This window comes from Eublepharis macularius, chromosome 13 (assembly GCF_028583425.1).
Source record: "Eublepharis macularius isolate TG4126 chromosome 13, MPM_Emac_v1.0, whole genome shotgun sequence".
Taxonomy (NCBI): Eukaryota; Metazoa; Chordata; class Lepidosauria; order Squamata; family Eublepharidae; genus Eublepharis; species Eublepharis macularius.
In genome coordinates this window covers 66,960,495-66,976,272 of record NC_072802.1, presented here as the reverse complement: position 1 = coordinate 66,976,272, position 15,778 = coordinate 66,960,495, and the positions used below count along the sequence as shown (strand labels likewise).

Here is a 15,778-nt window from a genome sequence, read left to right as displayed (position 1 = left end):
TTTGGTTCCTGCCCTGCTCGTTGTAAATTGTTTTATTGCTTTATTGAATGCCAATAAAAGGTTGCTGATTTGATCTGATTAAAAGAAAGGGGATGTGTGTGAAATACATATATAAAAAAAGAAATAGAAAGAAATATAAAGCAGTGACTTCTGATTTTCTCTAAGACAAATACAAATACAATCACAAACCTAACACTTACTCTATAATTACAAACAATAAGTCTCTCTTTTTTTCTATTATCCACTTCCTCTCTCTCTCCCCGCCACCCCTTAATCATCAAATCCATGTCATCAGTTCATTTTTTTCCATTTCTTGCAAAAAGTCAATAAAGGGTTTCCAGGTAACAATAAATGTAGACAATGTCTTTTTTCTAATCAAATAAGTAAGTTTAGCCATCTCTGCAAATTCCATCATTGCTAGTTTTATCTTTTTGTTCTGAAAAAAAATCCTAATAAAAGTAAGATTTTTTTTTTTAAATCCTGTGATGTAGGCTAAGCTGAAAGCATAGGACTAGGCAAAGGCTGTCCTATGAGCTATAATGGCAGAATGAGAATGTGATCATCATCATCATCATCATCATCATCATCATCACAACAACAACAACATTCGACTTATATACCACCCTTCAAGACAACTTAACGCCCACTCAGAGCGGTTTATAAAGTATGTTGTTATTAACCCCACAACAATCACCCTGTGAGGTGGGTTGGGCTGAGAGAGCTCTGAGAAGCTGTGACTGACCTAAGGTCACCCAGCTGGCTACAAGCGGAGGAGTGGGGAATCAAACGCGGTTCTCCAGATTACTGCCGCTCTTAACCATGACACCAAACTGGCTCTATAGAACATAATTTAATTTATTTAATTTAATTTCTAGTTTCTAGTCCTGCATTCTAATCACTACTTCACAATGGCTCTGTACTATCTTCATTCTGATCTTCAGTGGGATTAAAGAGCATATTGAATTTTAGATTGGAGGTTAGTAAAATGGCACCTAGTGGCACTTCAGGCTTCCATGATGAGACACCCAGGATTTAATCCCAATGAATCTCTGAGAGCCGTATGGATGAGAGGATGCCCAGCAACAACAAAATAAATATTTAAAGAGTTAGGTTGTACCATACTCAAAGTAAACATGGGTGCTACGTAGTACAGTGGCATCACTACACATAAATATCCTGTTTTACAGGCCTACACGTGACAGCGACGAGGAAGAGGATGATGAGAAAAAAGGCCGGGGTTGCACCCTCCAGTACCAGCATGCTACGGTGCGCGTCCTCACTCAGTTTGTCGCAGAATCCTCTGATTTGGGTGGCCAGCTGACCTACATGCTCGACTCAGAGTGGCAGTTCGACATCACAGACCTCGTGGCTGACTTCATGAAAGTGGAAGAACCCAAAGTGGCCAAGTTACAAGAAGGCCGAGTTCTGTTAGGACGTGAGCCAGGAATTACCACAGTTCAGGTACTAAGCGAGGCTGAGTGTCCATAGAAACCTTAACCACAATGTTTTTTTATACCAGGGAAAGATCAAAGCCAAAATTTTTATTGGCAGCTGTTAGTCACAATAACTTACCATGACAGGCGTAGGCGGGCCCTTGCTCTACTCTAGCACTCTAATTCTTCTGATCTTCTTAAAAGGGTTGAAAAAAGGGTGCTTTCTTGCCCCAGTCCCCACCAGTTGAGCTGCAGGCACAATAAGTGGCTGGGGAAAGATTGTGGGATGGGTTGCACGTGGAGAGCCCCGTTGTGTCAGACATCTCCAGGGGCTGTGACCAAGAGCTGCTGCGTATGGCATTTTGAGCATGGGCCCATATTGTCTGCACTGAGAATGGAATGTTCCATGTTTTAAAGTGTATTCCAAGGAGAGGAGCTTGAGGTAGAACACACGAAGTTTCAGATTAATTCTTGGGCATCTCCAGTTAAGGGAACTCAGATAGCAAGGGTTGGGAAAGACCATTCTCTGTCCAAGAATTTATGAAGTTGTTGTCGGTCAGAGTACACTTTGCTTATCTAGATGGATCAGTGGCCTAACTTAGTGTAAGGCAACTTCATGAGTTTTCCAGACTTGGTAATGGATATCTTTTTCAATGGAAATGCTGGGGTTGGAAGACTAGTGAATAAGGCAACTTCATACATTCATATGCACTTGTGTTCTGAGCAACCAGCCCAATTCTTGCCTGCCCTAGCGAAGTAGGGTTGCCAACCTCAGGTGAGACCCAAAGATCTTCTGGAATTACCACTGATTTCCAGATGGAAGCAATTATTTTCCCTAGAGAAAATAGTTGCTCTAGAGGGTGGACTCTAGTGCGATATACTCTGCTGAGCTCTCTCTCCTCCCCAGTTTCCGACCCTAGAATCTCCAGGAATTCTCCAGCGCAGACTTGTCAGCCCTACTAACAAGCCAAAGACTAATTATAATGAAATCAGCAACACTGCGATCAATATGGAGCGAGAGAAAAAAAATGACCTACTAAGCCATAAATTTCTTTGTCTGGCTTTGGATGGGTCCCTGTTTGTTTATTCGTATTGTTTTATCCTGTCCTTCCTCTAACGTCATAAAGTTAGAACTAGGGTTGCCAGGACCCCTTAGCCTTCTGGTGGGAGGTAGGAGACGTGGCACTCATGTTTTTTCTTGTGCTTGCGTGTGTGCTTTGCGCATGCACTCCAGGGCTGCATGATGATGTCACTTCCAGGAAGTGATGTCATCACACAGGGCATTGTGCCACCCATGGGAGTGCTCCCGTGCATCACAGTGGGCCAATTCTGGCCGCAAACAGGCCCAATTCAGTCCTCTGTGGAGTGTAGGAGCACGCTGTGCCACCCAGAGTGCACCTCGGGAGGCACGTTTCCCCACCTTTCCCCCCTCTGGCTAGGTAAGCAGTGGGTGGGGGGACAAAGTGTGGGAGTGGGGGATCTCCTGCCCCCAATGGTAACTCTAGTTGGAGCTCATTGGTCATTATAATTCATTGGTCCTTCTTCCTCAATTTTATCCTCAGAAAAGCTCTGTAAGGTAAGTTAGGCTGCGAGAATGACTGGCCCAGTATCACCCAATAAACTTGAGGTCACAGCAAGGATTTGAACCTCCCCAGTCAGGACACTATATTGGTTTCTGCTCTGGCTACCCGGTATGAATTGTCTCCATCTTTGCTTTCTGGAAGGTCCTTTCACCTCTTTCCGATTCCATTCTGGCGGAAAAAACCGTGATCGTGCTGGAAGATCGAGTGACCATCACAGACCTTGGGATACAACTTGTAGCAGGCTTATCACTATCCCTCCAGACGAGTAAAGGGAACAAGAGAGTGATCGTTTGTACGACATCTGCCACGGATATTCTTCATTCACCAAAACAAGTAAGGGGTCTAAGGGTAAGATTAGAGATTCACAATCCATAGCAATTAAAAACAGAGAGAGAGTAATTTTATAAGCAGGAAACTACAGTTAGAAGACAGTTTATGCAAAGGATGAACTTCCCTGTACTTTAAGACACACCACTCCTATGTAGTTATTTTACACTCTGGTGTGAAATTCCCTCTTGCATCAGGAAGTGAATAGAAAGAGATCTTCCATAAGCAGAATGTGTCCTTTTGCAAATGGTAGGATAACTTTTATAACAAGTGTAACATCTTTGGATTACATACAGACCATGTGGTTGGATCCAAAGATGTCATTCTTCTTAGAGAAGTTGTCATACCCAAGGCTTTTTTTCAGCTGGAACGCAATGGAACGGAGTTCCAGAACCTCTTGAAAATGGTCACATGGCTGGTGGCCCCGCCCCCTGATCTCCAGACAGAGGGGAGTTGAGATTGCCCTCTGCACCGCCGAGTTTCTTGCAACTCATCACTTCTGTTTTGATCAAAATTTTGGTCACTTGGGGGCAATTGTTTCCCGCCTGGCCAAATGAAAGGTGCCAGAGGAGCCCAACCCACACTATTTTCAGAACTTGACAAGCTTAAGAAATAATATTTTGACAGATAATTGGAGGTATGTAGTTCGAATGGCTATCATGATGCAGAAGTCTGATTAAAATGGTCTGAATACGGATGGTTTGGCTAGTTACGTCTAAAATTGATTTTGAGACATTCATCCAAGAAGTGAAGGTTAAACCCAAATGTTATTTCTCAAAAGTTCACTCGCTATAGATTCAATCTTGCTGGATTCATTTTAAAAAACACATTATTTTAGATGGCTAATTGTTTTTTTCTTCTTCTGAGTCTCGAATGCTTAAAAACAAATTCTCCCTTTAAACATCCCCAACAAAAATCTACAGTGTGCCCCCATACCCTCGGAACAGGACATAACTCAACAGCAGAGGGCTATATTAAAAATTTGTCTTCATAATTAAATACCTGTTTAAAAGATACCCCCTTTCCTGCAGGGCAGGCGAATGGTGTGGGGGGCCGCGCTGCCTTTTGCCTGCCCTGGAGGGCAGGGGGTGCCCGGCAAGCCGGCTGCCCCCTGTCCTGCGGGGCAGGCGAAAGCAACGCGGGGGCGGCAAGGCCGCCTGCGCCATTCGCCTGTGGGGAGGCGAATGGCGCAGGTGGCTTACCAGCCCTGCATGCTGCCTCCGTTCCGCCCTGTGTGATGACATCACCGAAAGTGACATCATCACGCAGCGCGGGGCGCATGCGCGTGCGAGGTGGCCAGCCAAGGGTTGCCCTGGGTGTGGGCAACCCTAGATCTGGCACTGCAAACAACTACACTAGTCTCCCTCTCTATGGGCAATGCCTACCTGACTCAAAACCTGGCCCAGCCAAAGCTACTGTGACTTACCTGTCATCACCTGTGCACAACTTGTTCTGAGAGGAGCCAGACCTCATTTATGCACCATGCCCTGTGCTAGATTGCGGCTTCCAAGCCTCAAGAGGACCTCTTCCCTGAGCCCTCTCGTTGTAACAACTTGTAAGCAACTGACTTGCACAAGCCCCCTTTATCCAGGGTGTTCTCCAGTTTCAGGCAACCCTTCCCAACCTAGCCAGGGCTTTCTAGTCCTGAAAGCTGGCTATCACAGTTCAGATTATATGAAGCAGAAGAAATAGGAGACTCGTCCAAGGTGATCTGACAGCCGCCCCCCAAAATTCCTGCTTGGACCTAAAAGACAACCTGCTAATCCTATACCGCTTATTTCAGCAAAAGGCTGGAAGCTGCAGGGGCAGCTGCTTTCACTAGCTGCACTCCAGTCTCACATCAAGTGGCCAAGACCTACACAGTCCCCTGAAGCCATTCCCATCAGCAACATCTTTGAGGAAGGTGGGGCCAAAACAGTTCCCTTCTGGGTTTGGAACCAGAATTTTCTTGGATGTTTGCAAACTTCTCCTGTTTCTCTGGTGGGCATTTATTTTGGTTGGAGGGTCACCTTGGTGGGTATGTCGGTGGGTGAGATATAAAGTTGGAATGTGTTGGGAGAATAATGGAGAGCTAAGAAAGGTAATGTGAACGGCTGCCCTTAATCATAAGATCTGGAAGCTTTCTTTCTTTAAAAAAAACACAAAAGGAAGATCTCAGAGTCAGGATTTGTATTGTGTGGTCACCACCAGCACAGCCTGCAGGTATTTTAGCACTTGTACAGAATTGTGGCATGCACACAGCCCTTGTTGTGGTCGTCTCTGTCAATAATTGTGTCGTTTCAGTCAGTCCTTTAAATTGACTTCTGTGTTCTTCATTTGTTTCTCTTCTACTGTAGGAAGCTGTGGTTAGTACTTGGATTTTGTTCAGTGATGGATCCGTTACACCATTGGATATCTACGATATGAAAGATTTCTCTCTGACTGCGACATCGCTGGACGAAATGGTGGTGTCGGTCCAGCAAAACCAGGAGAGTGACAGGCCAGTGGTGGTGGCAGAAGGTGATGGGCAGGGGCCACTCATTAAAATAGAAATGGTGATCAGCGAGCCCTGCCAGAAGTCCAAGCGGAAGAGCAGCTTGGCAGCTGGCAAAGGAAACGTCAAGGTGAAGTTTGGCCAGAAGGATTTGGACCACAAAAGTGACACCAATGATGTCGAAGACACGGACGCAGATTTTAAAAACCATGGGAGCAATTCTGTGGAGAAGTCATTGGAGCAACAGAGGACAGGACAAGATTGGCCCAAACATGGAGCTTCCATTGATCATGACGAGGCTACCAACCAAAGCACAACTTCCAAGCCTCCTATTGATCAAGGTCATGGGGAGGGCCAGTTGCAGAACAGCCCAACGTCCTTAACGAGCTTTCCCACACAAATAGACATTCCTGGGCAGAATAACCCCGGCGACCTCACTTTGGCTTCCAGAGGCTTAACGGATCTTGAGATTGGCATGTACGCCCTTCTCTGTGTCTTCTGCTTGGCCATTTTGGTCTTCTTAATCAACTGTGTGGCATTTGCTTGGAAATACAGGCACAAAAGGTTTGCTGTCAGTGAGCAAGGCAACATCCCGCATTCCCATGACTGGGTATGGCTCGGAAATGAGGTTGAACTCCTAGAGAACCCGGTGGACATCTCACTGCCTTCCGAGGAATGCACCACCATGATCGACCGAGGGATGCAGTTTGAAGAGAGCAATTTCCTCCTTAATGGGAGCTCTCAGAAGAACCTCCACAACCAAATCCTTCGGTCTGCTGAATATGCTTGTGAGAAAGATATCAGAAATGAACCCATCAACCCACCCGGGCCCAAACGGAAACGAGTAAAATTCACGTCCTATACCACCATCCTCCCTGAGGATGGAGGTCCGTACACCAACTCTATCCTCTTTGACAGTGATGACAATATCAAATGGGTATGCCAAGATATGAACCTTGGGGATTCTAAGGAACTTAGAGACTATATGGAAAGGCTGCAGGACAATATGTAAAACAAAATTATATATAAATATATAAATATATATATGTATATATATACTTTCTTATGTTTGTATTCACCTTTATGCCTTCTGTTTTATGGATGATGGAGCAGTCAAACCCAGCCAGCAATAGGAGAAGTTTCTCCAAATTTTTGGAGGTCCAGTGATATTAACTTCAAATCATTTCGATCAGGTGCAAGAAAAAGCTGGCTGTGTTACCCCGTTTCACCAGATACCAGGAGATGATATGTGCCAAAACAGCTACCTACAAATTGGGGTGGTGTTGCACACAACCAGCTGTTTTTCTTATACCACCTGGTACTAGCAAACACTGATCTAGCACTGCACCCAGGCTCAGAAGATGGGTTGGTGTGTCATCGTACAATGAACATTTAATTCAGACAATGAACAGTGGTGGGGTGGGATGGGGACTGGTGATTTTTCTAGAGGACATTCTTTGTAAAAGCACAGTAGACATTCCTTGCTTACAGCCTGAATCTAGGCCCCTTTTCAAGGATCAGAGTGAATCGGCCTAATGTAATCTGCCCGTAAGTAAATGCAGGCAGATACATTCATAGGGGTTTTTTTTTAAGCTATATATCCCTGTGATTAATCAAGCTTTCTTGATTTATGGAACATTTATATATTTTCTTTTGATCTATTCTCCCCGGTTGTACCAAAGTGTACTATAGCATATTTTCCTTTAGGGCTGCACCGTTTAGTCGATAAATCAGTTAAAAATACGCCCCTGATGAATCGGGCAATAGATAATATTTTTCGTTAATTATTTTTATTAGTTTTGAAATTGTAAATGTAGGGTCCGTCTTAAAAGAGGCATTTCCCCATCCTTTCATACAAAGGAATTGGTTCCCGCATGCAAATTCACGGCTTCTGTTTACAATCTATCCACCGATCATAATCATGATTAGACATGGGCACGAACAGAAAAAAACCCCGAACATGGTGTTCGTTGTTCGTTGTTCGTTGCCACCCATGAACAACGAACGAACATTGATGAACAGGACCTGTTCACAAACATGTTAATTGTTTGTGGGGGCCAGCAGGCTCTCCTCCAGCCATCAAGATCCCTACCACATCACTCCCAGAAACCCTACCTGAGCAGACAGCAGGAAATATACCAATAATAAATAATAGCTTGGTCCAGAGCCTGGCAGCAGCCCTGGAACATGAAGGCCTGTCCTACCACACACACAAAGAAAATTCAAGCTCCAATGTCAACAGCAGCTGTCTCTCCCTCTCCACTGTCTGCAAAGTCAGAGCTGGAAGCCCCCCTCCCCCCTGGTCTTTGCTCCCTTGTAACAAATTTGGAGCTCCACACTTGAAAGGAAGACCTGCCTATCAAGCTAAACTGGGCTTGGATTGGGGTTTCCAGGGCAACAGCAGGAGTTCAGACAGAGTTCAGGCAGTCCCTGCCTCCGGTTGCCAAGGGAATTGATTGCAGGTGCCAGACTGTCTGGCTTGACGAACAGCAAGGAAGGAGGCTTGCAACGACCACCTGTTCGTTTAGAATGAGACCTCACCAACAGCTTGTTTGCGAACAGCTGATTGGGCTGTTCGTGGGTTTTTTTTAGTTCCTATTGCTGTTCGTGCCCATCGCTAGTCATGATTGATAAAGAGAACCCCCATGTTCTGAGGTAGTATGCTTCTGATAGAAGTTGCTAAGGAGAACTGAAGTGGAGGACTGCTGCCTTGTCTTGCTTGTGCACTTCTTGGGGGCATCTGGTTGAATGAAAGACCAGAACGGCTCTTGGTCTGATCCTGATGTTCTCGGAGGGAATGCCTCTTCTAAGACACTGCAGGCAGTAGCATTTGTGAGCGTCATCTAAAAACAAGGAGAAGGTGTTTCGTTCTTCAAGATGATTCTGTTTACTCACATGCAAAGTTACGCAGCTTTAATCTATTAATTGATCAGTCCCTTAAAACGCCTAAAATTAATCGACTAAAATGTATTTAATTGGGTGACAGCCCTAATTTCTATGTTTTTTCGGGGTTCTGTTTGGCTTTGTTTCTGTTTCTTGGCTTTGTTCCCTAATGATACCTCTTCGGTTTCTTCTTTCCAAATAAGTGTTTTTTTAAAAAAAATAGAGAGAGAAGGTACAAATCTTACACTGGGAAAAGGGGGTCCGGTCTTCTTACAGGGAAGCTGTATATACAATAAAACCCTGGGTGGGGAGAGAAAAGTTCAACAGCTATTTCTGGGTTTCGTTTTTAATGGTTTACATTATTAAAATCCATGGGAAGCTGAAAGAGAACACAGTTAAATAGGATGCCTCCGTGTGAGGTTATACACACAGCAGTTGCAATTCACAAATCTGTAGAAGCCCCAAGAAGTTCCCATATTCTTCTTGCTATTGAATGTTCCCGAGACACCTCAATGGGGTCTGCAACATGCGTGAAAGTGAGCCTTAAAATAATTTATATAGTACATCCTTCACACAACATATGTCAGTGTTACAGAACAGAGTGGATTGGGTTCAGTGGTGCCCTTTCCCTCACTGAAGGATTGTTCCAGTTATTGGTAGCCTTCTTCTCTTTATAGAAAAGAGTCCAGTAGCAGCTTTAAGACTAACCAACTTTACTGTAGCGACAATCACAGTTCGCTTCATCAGATGCATCTGACGAAGACAGCTGTGGTTCTCGAAAGCTTATGCTACAGTAAAGTTGGTTAGTCTTAAAACTGCTACTGGACTCTTTTCTATTTTGCTACTACAGACGAATACGTCTAACTCTTCTGGATCTATGACCATGGAAAGCACGTCTTCTCTTTATACCCTCATAAAAGGAAGTCTGCTGTTAGAAGAACATTCCATCCATGAAAGGAAGGCTACCTTTGGATCCAACCAAAAGTAAGAGTGCACAGATAATCTCATTAATTAATTAATTAATTAATTAATTTCACATTTCTATTCCACCCTCCCCACAAGTGGGCTCAGGGCAGATCACAACCCATTAAAATACAATAAAATTCCATTTCCATAAAACATTTAAAAACATCATTAAAATAAAAACATATTTCTAGTTATCCAGTCAGCCTTACAAACTAAAACAGGATGGTGGACAGCCTTCGCAGGGAGGGTTAGATTTTATACACCCCTTGTTGTTTCAGGCCAGCAGAGGCCCAGACTTCAGCCATGGGCCTAGCAGAACAGCTCGGTCTTGCAGGCCCGGCGAAAAGATAGTAGGTCTTGCCGGGCCCTGGTCTCAGTAGACAGAGCATTCCACCAGGTGGGAGCCAGGACCAAAAAGGCCCTGACTCTGGTCGAAGCTAAGTGGGCCTCCTTGGGGCCACAGACCACCAACAGCTGTTTATCTCCTGATTGGAGTGTCCTCCAGGGAATATATGGGGAGAGACGGTCCTGTAGATAACGCTGGTCCCAGTCCTCACAGGGCCTTATACGTCAGTACCAAAACCTTGAATCTGATCCGGTACTCCACAGGCAACTAATGCAGCTCATGTAATATCGGTGTTATATGTGCCCCATTTGGCACTCTCATAATAATGTGTGCTGCTGCATTTTGTACCAGCTGTAATCTCCAGGTCAGGCTCAAGGGCAACCCCACATAGAGCGAGTTGCAGTCATCTAGTCTAGAAATGACCATTGCCTGGATCACTGTAGTTGACAGGTATGGAACAAGTTGCTTGGTCTGGTGCAGATGGAAAAAAGAGGACCTGACAACCACTGTGACCTGTGCTTCCATTTTCAGGGAGGCATCCCGGATCACCCCCAGGCTCCTAACCCTTGGAACTAGCACTAGCGATGCCCGATCGAGGGCTGGGAGTCCAGAGTCCCGAGTCTAACCCCCCGCAGCTCAAGTACAGGGCCTCCGTCTTTGTCGGGTTCAATTTCAGCTGACTCTGTTTCAACCAGCCAATCATGGCTGTAAAAGCACGTTCCAGGACATCTGGGGCCGAGTCAGGCTGGCCATCCATCATCAGATACAACTAGGTGTCATCTGCATATTGATGGCACCCGAGTCTGAAAATTTGCACCAACTGTGCAAGGGGGTGCATATAGACATTAAACCGCTGAGCCATGGTCCCTCCCCTATGGCCCATTCTGAACTAGGGGCACAATCCAAAACAGATGTCAGTTTGTTCCTTTTACTCATGGAAACAAACTTAGGTGGATCTAATTCTGCAGTGGGTTGCAATTCAATTGTTACTAATAATTTCCTACCCTTTAATGCTTGCTATAGGAGGCAATTAGCTCATAGACCCCTTTCCATTGTTTCTAAGGAGTCATTTACGGCTAAGCGAGAGAAAGAGAGAACCAAAGTATCCTGGAAGCAATTAAAAATCAGAATTTTAACAAGGATTTTGTAGAAAGAACATGAAAAGCCAACCTTTGAAACAGGCAAGATCAAAAGACATCTAAAGTACAGCACGGACTCTCAATTAAAATTGTGTTTAAACTGCCGTGCTCTCCCCTTGGGATTGTTACCTTTTCCCAGGAGCCAACCCATACTGGTGCTTTTAGAAGTGGTGAATTATTTAAAGTAGGTAAAATAGCTACACTTAAAGAATACTGAATACCTACAAAATCGGGGTACTTCACTGGTGGCGCAACATACATATGTTGACACGGTCATGTTTGAAACATGAATGCGTATGAACCTGCAAAGCTGCCTTACGTTGAGTCAGATCATGGGTCCATCTCGGCCAGTTCCGTCTCCTCCAAATGACAATCGTTCCCCGAGGTTCCGGGCAGAGAAAGGCTCTCCAGGCTCTTGCTGTCTCAGACCCATTAACTGCCATTGCAAGCAAATGAACTCGAATCTTCTGCATGCACGTCAGGTGCTACTGAGCCACGAACCCTCCCTAGTCTAAGGTACTGACAAGTGTGGTTTTGTACTTCTAGGTATTTAATACTGTTTAATCGCCAAAGATCAGATGAAATTCCGCATGCATCAAAGTGCCATTAGCACAGAGATGGCTGGTGTGCAATGTGAAATGCTTCTGGTTCATACTGGAGACCACGCTGTGAACCGGCATTGATCAACAAAGCTCCTACCTAGGGTTGCCAGATCACAGCCAGCAACCCCTGTGAGCATTTATGGAGCAGCCACCACACTGACAAAGTGATGTCACTTCCAGGAAAAAGTGACATCACGGGATGCACTAGGGTTTCCAAAAACTCTATGGTAAAACCACCGTTTTGCAAATGCTAGAACATCCCATGAGAGCCAGTTTGGTGTAGTGGTTAGCGCAGGCCTCTAATCTGGAGAACCAGGTTTCATTCCTCACTCCTCCCCTTGAAGCCAGCTGGGTGACCTTGGGCTAGTCACAGTTCTCTGGAGCTCTCTCAGCCTCACCCACCTCACAGGGTGATTGTTATTGTGGGGATAATGATAACATACTTTGTAAACCACTCTGAGTGGGTGTTAAGTCATCCTGAAGGGCAGTATATAAATCGAATGTTATTATTAAATATTATAATGACGTCACTTCCAGTTCTCTCTGGAGCTGTAGTTAGCCCCTTCAAGTCTCTTCATTTTTTCCCACCAACACTTCAGTTACTGACGGGCAATAAACCAAGTTGCCAGGAGACCTCTTCCTATAGCAGAAAACCTCCTTGAAACCCTATTCATACCTAACCGAATTATATATTGTATACAGAACATGAACCAGAACCAAGCATTCATGGCCTCTATGCTCTCAGAAATGTTTCAAATATTAACGCCTTTGAATACAATGCCCTCAATTTGTACTGCACGTGAGTGGTTTTCAAACAGCGTTGCCCAGTACATCCAATGGCTGCCACCTAATTGTAGCATCCAGGGATATTCCTGATCAAGCAAAGCATCAGAGAGATTTTGAGGGATGCTAAGGGTTCTGGAGAAGACTGGAAACTTTTCTTGGGAAGGAAAACTGGCAGAGAGGGAAAGCCTGACAGCCTCTATATATAGTGAATTGTTCAGACACTACTTGCTTACCACTACCAATCTTTAGCTGCAATGTGCAGCCAACATCGGAGCACTGGGCAGTGTTTAGGCCATGTGCTTAGTTCACATTTGCTGGGGAGCTGGGGAGGGTGCCAAAGGCGTTAGAGGGCCACACAGGCAGCCTTAGGGGGTTAAGGTGCAGGACAGAGAGGGAGCCAAACCAGTATTCCTTCTATGCATGACTACCATGCCTACTTAAAAGTATGTTCTATGGAATTTACTCTCAGGTAAGCATGCTGAAGATTGGAGCCCTTGCTGCGTTATGTTTGTGTATGTATGTTGAACGAGGAGAGCACCAGAAAAGAGCAAGAGTCCAGCAGCACCTATAAGACTAAAAAAAATTGTGGTAGGGGATGAGCTTTCACGAGTCACAGCTCACTTCTTCAGAATCTTGTTACTAGAGATGGGCACGAACCTAAATACGACGCAAAAAAACCCACGAACCAGGCCAGTTCGGGGTTCGCGAACCAGCGTTAATGGAAGCTCCTTTTCACAGAACTTCCACGAACTGTATACTGGTTCGTTGGGTCTTATTTACAGCAGCAGTTTAAATGGCCATTTCCCCAGGGAAATGGCCATTTAAACTGCCCCTTTAAGGGGCTTGCAAGGGCAGGTCCCTTTAAACTATCAGCTGGCAGGTGGCAGGGGGAATCCCTCCCACCACCGCTGCAGCAGGTCCCTTTAAACTGTCCAAACCCCAGCCCCCCTACCCACGAACCACGAACCTCCTGGTTCGTTTTTTTTTGTTCCGTGCCCATCTCTACTTGTTTCAACCCTATTCAGAACACCAAACTTATATAGTTTGCTTAGGGTGCCCAGAACTCTTTGGCCAGCCCTGGTGGGATGGCCCTAGAACCTGCATGAATGGGCAGCGCTCTTCAATACCCAGTGCCCTTTGCATTGCATGGAGGTTGCTCAGCAGACCAGCCATTGTGGATGCAGCCTGTTGCTGAAGGTAAAAAAGTGTCAATGTCACAACCACACATGATAAAGAGCTGCTAACCAGAGAGATACTGGTCTTAGCAGTTTGCTACTGGCATTGACTTTGTCCCAAGGAACTTCATGAGGGCCTGTGACTGGGGCAACTGATGGAATGGCTGGAACAAGCTGGGGAGAGGTCATTCTTCCCAGTGAGAGTCGAGAGGTGGCAGCTGTGGTTCAACAACCCTTTATTGCCTTGTCCAACACAACGGGGATGCAGTAAGTTAATACCCTCCATGCCCTTGTGGTCACCCCAGTTTGCCTTCTCCCTCAACCACTTCCAGCTCCTCTGAATGACCCCTTTTAAGCCCCATCCCATCCATCTCACCCACTTCTCACCATGCCCAGTGCTCCAGCCTAGCGACATGCCTCCTCTTCTTAAAGCAGCCACTGATTTAGCTATCCATCCTGGCCTGGCTTTTGGAACTCCCATGCATACCCAAGCAACTAACTGGCCCCCTGCAATCATTGAAGACCTTCTGCCCTGGCACAATGTGGTTGCCCCCTCTTCCTCTGATGGATATATCTTGCCTCTGGCAAACTCCCTGTTGGAACAGAGTCTGTGAGTGCCTGGCCTGGCCACAGAGCCACTTTCCTGGGTCCATTTGAGATGCTAGGGTAGAAGGAACGTGATGACTGGTGTTTGTGTATACTAGCAAAATGATAAGGGCCAGCAGATTGTATAGTGGGAGCACCCAGTGCATATTAACAGGATCCCTGCCAGGAGAGGGCTGTCATTAGAAGCAGAGGTACAGATGTTTTCAAAATTCTCCTTATCCAAATTTCCTTCCAGATTTTTGAATTCTGAATCAAAGCATCATAGAGTTGGAAGGGATCTTACAGACCGTCTAGTTTTCCCAGGCCAGTGCCACGGTTTATGGCGCCTGAGGCGAGATACCTACTTGTGCCCCTTGCCCCGTGTGCTCTGGCCCAGTGCAATGAGCATCCCCCTCACGTGAGGTGGGCAGCAGCAGTGAAGGGGCAGGGAGGTGGCCCACTTCTCCACTTGCTTCCCCGTTCACTGTCATGCCACCTGGGTGCCCGGCTTGCCAAGAGCGGGCACCCAGGTGGCAAAGAAACAAAGAGAGATGCAGCCTGCATCCAGGTCAGGGAGGGGGTTGTTGGGGGCCGGCATGGAACCTCCTTCAGTGTTCAGCACTTGAGGCGGCTCCATGAAACTGTGGAAGTCAGGTGTTTTCCTGGACCACAACAGAATTCTAAATAACAGTTCACCTAAAGTCCTCTGGGACTTTGCCTCAGAGGAATGAATGACAGCCACTGGGAAACCAATGGGATAGGGGCTAAGTCTGCCCCCAGTGACCCAGAGGGTTAGGACTTGCCCCCTTCCACACCTCCAGATTATAGCTCATTTTGTTCCGTAGAACAGTCCCAACTGCCGGATTGCAAAATCCTACAGAACCATAATTTTTTTTGGCCCCTTTCTGGAAGGCCTTGCTGTTAGTCATGGCACTGTGCCTCCTGCCTTTTCTTGGGCACTCACTGACAGCTAAACTACATGAGACGATTTACATGAGGACGCTCATGTGAAGGGAGACGCAATGTTACCCGGGAAGCATAGTTTGAACTTCATCTCTCTCTACAGAGCTGGCAAAGATTTCTCCTCAGAGGGTTTGTTAATTTCCTCTTTGCCTCCAGGAAGGCTCTGTCAATTATTAACAAACTCTCTGAGGAATTATCTTTGCAGGCTCTGTAGAGAGAGATGAAGTTCAAACTATGCTTCCTGGTTAACATTGCATCTCCCTTCACCTGAGTGTCCTTGTGTAATTTGTCTCATGTAGTTTAGTTCTGAGAGAAATAGCAGGATGGCAAGGTGAGGTCACTTAGTGGCGGTGTGGGTTCTTCTAGGGCTTTGATCCTTGGGGTGCACCTCACTATGGTACATCTCCTTGAGCTTCCTGTCTCTGGCTCTCATGGGATGTTACTCGTGGTTTTGACCTTGACACTGTTGAGGTCATAACTCTGTCTCCACCTCTTCCTGTCACATGACTTTGATGTC

At 45.9% G+C, this 15,778-nt stretch overlaps 1 protein-coding gene across 1 annotated transcript in view; it reads left to right on the top strand.

The window, feature by feature from the left end:
• TMEM132B (transmembrane protein 132B) overlaps positions 1 to 6,828 on the top strand; it is a 270,161-nt gene extending 263,333 nt beyond the window's left edge. Inside the window, exons 7-9 of the mRNA XM_054995874.1 lie at positions 1,188 to 1,461; positions 3,158 to 3,349; positions 5,680 to 6,828. Coding sequence (XP_054851849.1) covers positions 1,188 to 1,461; positions 3,158 to 3,349; positions 5,680 to 6,828 — 1,615 coding nt within the window. The remainder of the gene's footprint in view (positions 1 to 1,187; positions 1,462 to 3,157; positions 3,350 to 5,679) is intronic.
• The last annotated feature ends 8,950 nt before the right edge of the window (positions 6,829 to 15,778 follow it).